The sequence below is a fragment of the Musca domestica genome, unplaced genomic scaffold (genome assembly GCF_030504385.1).
Source record: "Musca domestica strain aabys unplaced genomic scaffold, Musca_domestica.polishedcontigs.V.1.1 60, whole genome shotgun sequence".
NCBI classification, from domain to species: domain Eukaryota; kingdom Metazoa; phylum Arthropoda; class Insecta; order Diptera; family Muscidae; genus Musca; species Musca domestica.
The window spans coordinates 2,079,752-2,086,832 of record NW_026712364.1 but is presented as its reverse complement, the minus strand read 5'-3'; the positions used below and the strand labels follow the sequence as shown (position 1 = coordinate 2,086,832).

Sequence of the window (7,081 nt, the reverse complement as noted above, 5' to 3'; positions counted from 1 at the left end):
TGAAAATGTAGATCCACGTTTTGGTGTAGCCCCCATAAAACGGTACCTCACGATATTCGGTATTTTGATGATTTTAGCGGCATTATTCAGCGGAATTGTTTCGAATTTGCTATTTGAAGTTCGTAATGGATACTACAGCCTAAGACATTCACCGGACTTTTGTCAAATTTGGTATTTGTAGTTCGTAATGGATACTACAGCCTATAACAGAAAATTGCCTGTGCGGGTCCACGTCTTCGTATAGCCCCCATATAACTGAACCCCCGATATTTGGTATTTTGATGCTTTTATTTATTTTTATTTATTTCATTTATTTACCGGAATTATTTTACATTTTGTATTTGACGTTCGTAATGGATATTGCCGCCTATGCCAGAAAATTTCCTGTGCAGCTCCGCGTTATATAACCCCCAGGGTACCTCCCTATATTTTGATGATTTTAGCTACATTATAAACAGATTTTTTTTTAAAGTTTCGCATTTGAATATTGTAATAGCTTGTGACAAAGTTGCTTATGCAGGTCCATGTCGTCGTATGGACCTAATATACGGCTACATTCGGTGTTTTTACGACTTTAACAGAATTTTTAACGGATTTTATTTTTTATTTATTTATATATTTTTTTATGAAAATTGCCAAATTTGTACCAAGTGGTGGAGGGTATTCAAAGTTCGGCCCGGCCGAACTTACAGCTTTTTTACTTGCTTATATATAATATGTTACTTTATGATACGCAATGTAATAATTTTAGGATATTTTTTTCTTTTTATTTTTATTATGGAATAAATTTGTGTAGTTTTCCGCTAGTTGTGATACTTATTGGCCAAATGACTTTTTCATTGCATCATTTAAATAAATAAATGAAATGAATTAAGAAGGTAAAGTCAAGCAATCACATGTTTACATTTTTTTTTAAATTATTCACTTGACAACCTTTTATTGTCAAAATATTTATTTATAAATCGATTATACATTTACAGAGATGGAAATCTGATTTCTATGCAGTGAAATTTGACAAGGTAAATTACAGAAAATGCAAAGATGGTAATGCTTTTTTGAAATGACTTTACCTTCTTGATTTTACCATGGGCAAAACTAAGTTTTGACACAAAATGGAATGAAGTATCATATTTTTCAGTATTGTACAATTTATATGGATATGCTTTTTTATTTGAATTTACAAAAAAAAAAAAATTAAATTGTGTGTATGTGTACGAATTTGACAGACATCAGAAGAAAATAATACATCTAGGATGAAGCTTTATTATATCTCCTGTTATTGTAACATGAAGTTTGTCATGTCCTTATAAATAGCGTCTCTCCACCCTAGCATTAAAAATACTATACTGTTTTAACTTGTTGATTACATTTTTAAACTGTCATTCTGATTAGCAATTTGCAAACGGCTTTCGGATACAACACTGTTACTTTTATGTAGTTGTGACAACTAAACACAGCCACAATTCTAAAGCATAAAAATAAACAATTAGTTTGGTTAATTTTATTATAAAATTTCGTGTAGCTGCACGAAATGTAAATAAAACCAAATACGAATATTATTATTTACTTTAATAATTAGTTCCTTTTCTTTCAAAATATTATTTTATTTATCAAAAACTGAATAGCCTATGAAAATTATAAAGAACAACAATTGATAGCATGATTTGCTTCGGTAATATCAATTCAGGGTGAATACCAACGGAGAAGAAGCATATGTTGTTTTGTTCGTCCCTATACTACTGCTACACTGCAAACAAAGAAAATTCATAAATTCATTTAATAGTGTAAAAAAGGATATATATTTTCAATTATTCACCTTAGAGGAGTGTACAAAGAGACAGAAAGCAAAAAATAACAATAAAACCCAGAAAATTCCACGCAGCAATCAAGAGTATACCGTATAAGATATTCTATATATTCACATATTCCCCGACGTTATTGGTATCCTCTTAAGGGCGATTGTGTGAACGAAACCAATCAAAACATTTCACAGCGACCTTGACTTTACTGGAAGACAACGAAAAGGCAAATCACTTTCACGCCGGCAACAGCCATTCAAGGAGCCACAAATTTACGACGCGCAAATATTGTTCTGTTGTTTTTGTTTTTCTCCAAAGGTCTTAATTCTGCCGTAGCAGAAACTAATTTTGTTTTTGCTGTGAAGCCCCATAAATCACTGTGGGGTGGTGGGCTCTAAGAACAAAAATAACAATAAACAAACGCAAAATTAGCCACTCATCCACACCCGCCTGCCAACCGCAGTTAGCCAGCCAACAACCATCGGACAAGTAATAGTGCTTTTACTTATGTCCCAACATTTATTCCGTGGTCATCGTTGTTGTTTTGTTTGGAAAAATCATTCAAAATTGTGTTCGACTGGCATTTGTGGACACGATCCGCAACGACGGCTGCGGCTGACACATCTACGGGAATTCTTTGTCGAACGGGGGTTGCAGGTGCAGGAGGAGTTCATTACTGGTTTGGGTTCTCATCACAACAGCTATTGACACTGACAAAATATTTGCAACAATTGTGTAGGGCTTACGGTGGTGGTGGCGACAACAGCAACGACGATACTAAACCAACCAGTACAAAAACAACGAAAATGTCCTCCTCAACGGAGGACGATGTCAAAGATGAAGCGGAGGTTGCGGTACATGTGCCATTAAAAATAAGAACTCATTCCGTGGTGGGGAGCTCATCGGATTCGGATGATTACACCACCGAGGTGGCTGGTGCTCTGGTCGATGTGGAAGGTTTTTGCTATGCCGACTATCGTCTTGAACAATACGCCCACAGTGTATTGGATTTTAGTTCACAGTATGGCATAGATTTGAGTATTTCATATACTGCACCGAACATAACAGGTAGACCATCCAAGTATCCCGAATATGGAGATTTTCCCCAGACATTTGCCATGGTAGGTTGCCAAGTTGTTGTTTTAAGCTAAAAAGTTTAACGTTTTTTTTCCTTTTTAGCGCACCTATGGCGATTGGTGGGATAAGGCCCCCTCACGCCTCAAAGAAATTCATCCACAAAGTTTACCCGCCGTACCATCCGAAGATTTTATAGTCCTTTATTTTGAAGACTATGTTATACCCGATGAAATTGCTATATTTGAGACCTTTAATCCCGGTGCAGTTATACGCATTTGGTCGTATACAATAACCAAGACCTGGATATGTTTGTGGGAGGATACCGGATTTTATACAAGACCGCCGTGTACAGCGAATAGGGCAAGACGTTTCTCACCGCCACTGAAAAGAATACACCTTCCAACTAAGTAAGTCATGAGGAAGATAGGAGTTTTACAATCGCTAACCAATCTGCAATATCTTTAGAACTATAAGACTGGAATTCAATCATCAACGTCTTCATTATTATACGGAAATTGATGCAGTTCTAATGAGTGGTCGAAAGTTTAATATGGGAAATCTCCAGACCCTGTTGGATTTTCATGAAAGACAGCGGAAAGGTGTGTTATTTATCATTTAAATAATTTTTCTTTGGTAATTCGATTTTATGTTGCATATTTTTAGGCTCCATATTAAGTAAATTGCAAAACATGAAATTTCGTCCCATATGCAAGGATAACTATCAAACACGTCTGCAACATTTTCTTGATCATGATTTGGATAAATTCATGTCAGCCGTTAACGAGGTTCAGATTAAAACACCAGCTAAGAGTCAAGATTCCACAAGAGTTTCCAAAGTGGATCTAAAAGATATGCCGGTAAGTACAAATTAATTTAATTTAATGAAAAAATAATAATAGTTCCTTTTATGCAGTTTGATATTGTTTTGAAAATCTTCAGTTATTTGGATTTGATTTCGTTGTTTCGTGTTGGCCTTGTCTCACGTTTCTTTTATGATGTCTCCACACATCCTTTGTTGTATAGTGAAATTAATTTAAAGCCCTACTGGCATTTAGCCTCAACGGAATTAATATCGACCCTGGCCAAAAGAGCCACCGTCTTGAAGAAATTGGATATGTCATGGTGTGGCTGTACCATACAGACCGTTTCGCCAACGGAGTTTAAAAAGTAACTTGAATAATTTAGTTAATTTTTAATTTTTTTTATTAATGTTTTCCCTCGCTTTCTAGATTTATACAACAACGCGGTGATACGTTGACCCATCTGCGTTTGAATTCATCAAAATTTTTAAATTCCAGTTGCATAGAAACAATTGGAATTGTCTGTGATAATTTAAGAGGTTTGTTTGTCTTAACAAAAATTGTTTCAATAATAACAACATTTTCCTTTTTAGAACTCTCCTTGCGAAACTGTTCCCTGAGTCCGCCATTGTTGAATTTTAGTTGTTTGGCAAATTTGAAAAATCTCGATCGTTTGGACCTTTTCCAAACTGTTATAGAGCAAGATTTGCTGCTGACAATGCTGGAGAGTAACCCAAAGTTAAAACATTTAAATTTAGGTAAGTATAACGTATAAGTATAATTGAAATAAGGGGTGCTGAATAGGGACAGTGTTTAAATCAGGTCGGAACTTTGTTATTCAGTGAAAGAAAAAAATCGCTTGAAAGCAATCCTAGTCAATTGTCCAAGAATTTCTCTAGACTGCTTACGTGTCCAAGTTACTAACTCTTGACCCAAAAAAAAAACATTCCCATTCCATTCGCCACCGACTTCTACTAAGGTTTCCATTCCACGCGAGCAGTATGAAAATATCCGCCATGAAATCAACGGCCACATTTTACCACATTTGACAGCATGTTCAAGTTGGCCGCCCAAGCCACAGCTATCTGCGACAAGATGAAAAGTAGGAACAAGGTCCTCAAGGCGCTAGCCGGCAGCACTTTGGGATGCGGACAAAGAAACCTTGTTGACCTCTTATAAGGCGATAGGTCGATCTGCAGTCAGCTATGCAGCTCCAGTGTGATCTGCGAATACTAGTGCTACGCATTGGAATCACATCCAGACCTGCCAGAATGCTGCCTTGAGAACTACGACAGGGTACGTCCTCATGACACCAGTGGACCATCTACATGAGGAGGCGAAAGTCCTTCCCTTGCCTCAGCATAAACATATGCTTTCGTTGCAGTACCTGCTTGGGTGTTACCGTGAGGGTCATCCCAACCATCATATGGTAAATACAACTCTCCCACCCAGGCGTGTCAGGAAGGACATACACGATCTAGAGAGGGAAGTCCAACGCTATAAGAGAGAACCGCTAGATCAAGAAGCCTATCAGGCAGGTCTGAGTGGCATTCATACCGATGCAGTCGCAGATGCTATCAGCAGTTGCAGGATGAATTAAGACCACCCCCCCATCCATTGCAGCTGGAGAGCGCCAGCTGTCTGGACAAACAAGGATAGTTTTGGCGCTATTACGTTCAGGATGGTATTGGGTACGAATTGACGTGACGTTTGCCCAGCTTCTGATACAGGCCCGCACAATACACCGCACCTCTTTAATTGCACAGCCAAACCTACCCAACTCACTCCAGAAGATCTCTGGCTATAGCCCATTAAAGTAGCCGAATTTTTAAAGCTGGATCTTAAACCAGATTAGCAGAATGCAAACACTCACGTGTACTACTGCTACAACAACAACTAAGGTTACCTTAAGGACAGATCTGTCGACTAACCACAAGCATCGTCTTGTTTTTGACTATGTAAACTAAATATGCTGCCCTGACACAGTTTCAAATTTGAAGCATTAGATCTGAAGTTTGGATTTTTTGCATCGGCATCAAAGTTCACTCTCAGCTGATTCATACCAGCTCGAAATGCTCACGAGTTCGGATTAGGGAAAAATCTGTCGACCTACCATAAGATTTTTTCCCTTTAAAATTTTTGACATGTGTTAAATAGACTGATCTGGTATCATCTTAGCTGTCGACAGAGATCCAAATTTACACCGTCTGCTCCGAATCTGTGTTATTAGCTTACCTTGAAAATTTGGCTACAGTTTAATTGATATTCCATATACTTTCAGCATTTTGCAATGTGGCTGTAAACATGGACGATGTCGCTGTACATATTTCCGAATACAATAAACAATTGATTTCGCTCGATATGTGGAAGGCACATTATCTGTCGGCTCACGGTCTATTGGCTTTATCCAAGTGTCATGATCTCGAAGAAGTTGATTTTGGTTGGTGGTAAGTTTTTACACAAAAAAGAAATTATTCAAAGAATGTCGTAATACCATTCTCTTTTCCGCAGCTTACGTGAGGCTACCTTAGGCGATAGTCTAAAGGAATTTCTTATAAATTGCCCGAAAATAAAGAAACTATTTCTGGCAGCTGTACGAGGTCTAACCGATCGTGATCTAGAGGATATTGCTAATCTATGTCCCAACCTGGAACAGCTGGATTTAATGGGTGTTTTGGGTATATCCAAAGAAAGATATTACGAGTAAGTGGGTTGTGAGTCGGAAAAAGTTTAATTTTTTTAAAATGTAAATGTTTTTTTACAGTATCTTACAAAAATGTAAAAAACTACAATTAATGGATTTAAGTTTTTGCGATAACATAATGGATTATGAGGTATATTTTACTTTTTGGAAAAATTCAAATTGCATTGTTTTTTAAAATGGCATTTTTATACTTCCAGGTGGCCATGTGGTCTCACAACTTCAATGTGAATATCAAATGTTGTCATGTACCTAACGATATACGATAAGATATCTATTTAGAATAATAGTTTGTAACAAAAACGGAACCAGATTCTATAGTCAAATTTTTAAATGAATACCAGGTAATGAAAATGAAGAAGCCTTTTACTGCATACATTTCTAGTTACTATTTCTAGCAAAGCAAAGAGACAAAACTGTTGAATGAATGTATAGATAGTTAATAAATTATATAACAAAACCTCGAAATGTTTTATTTTAATTACGAAAAGGGGGGATTTATTTAATTATTTAAGTATTCTAAATAAATGCAGATTGGAATCTAACAGTTCTTCAACTACAGGATGAGATTAAAAAAAAACGGAAACACAGAGTCAAACCCCATAGTTTTTAATTTTTTTTTCAATTTTATTAACTGAAAGCAAAAAATGTCGGAAATAGCATCAAATTTTAGAATAAGTTTAGATTTGTTCGAATTGGTCACC

General features: G+C 36.4%; 1 protein-coding gene across 1 annotated transcript; it reads left to right on the top strand.

Annotated features, from left to right (window-relative positions):
• The first annotated feature begins 1,742 nt into the window (after positions 1 to 1,742).
• LOC101888591 (F-box/LRR-repeat protein 4) lies at positions 1,743 to 6,845 on the top strand. Its single transcript, XM_005183796.4, has 11 exons — positions 1,743 to 2,920; positions 2,979 to 3,283; positions 3,342 to 3,475; positions 3,540 to 3,733; positions 3,790 to 4,043; positions 4,106 to 4,215; positions 4,270 to 4,434; positions 5,958 to 6,123; positions 6,188 to 6,379; positions 6,441 to 6,510; positions 6,578 to 6,845. The coding sequence occupies exons 1-11, from the start codon at positions 2,606 to 2,608 to the stop codon at positions 6,644 to 6,646; spliced, it is 1,974 nt and encodes a 657-aa protein (XP_005183853.1). The 5' UTR covers positions 1,743 to 2,605; the 3' UTR covers positions 6,647 to 6,845.
• Positions 6,846 to 7,081: the final 236 nt, after the last annotated feature.

Coding starts and splice junctions, on each gene's coding strand:
- LOC101888591 (XM_005183796.4), top strand. CDS start 2,606: ATGTCCTCCTCAACGGAGGACGATGTCAAAGATGAAGCGGAGGTTGCG. Junction 2,921..2,978: donor TTCCCCAGACATTTGCCATG/GTAGGTTGCCAA, acceptor TTTCCTTTTTAG/CGCACCTATGGCGATTGGTG. Junction 4,435..5,957: donor GTTAAAACATTTAAATTTAG/GTAAGTATAACG, acceptor ATATACTTTCAG/CATTTTGCAATGTGGCTGTA.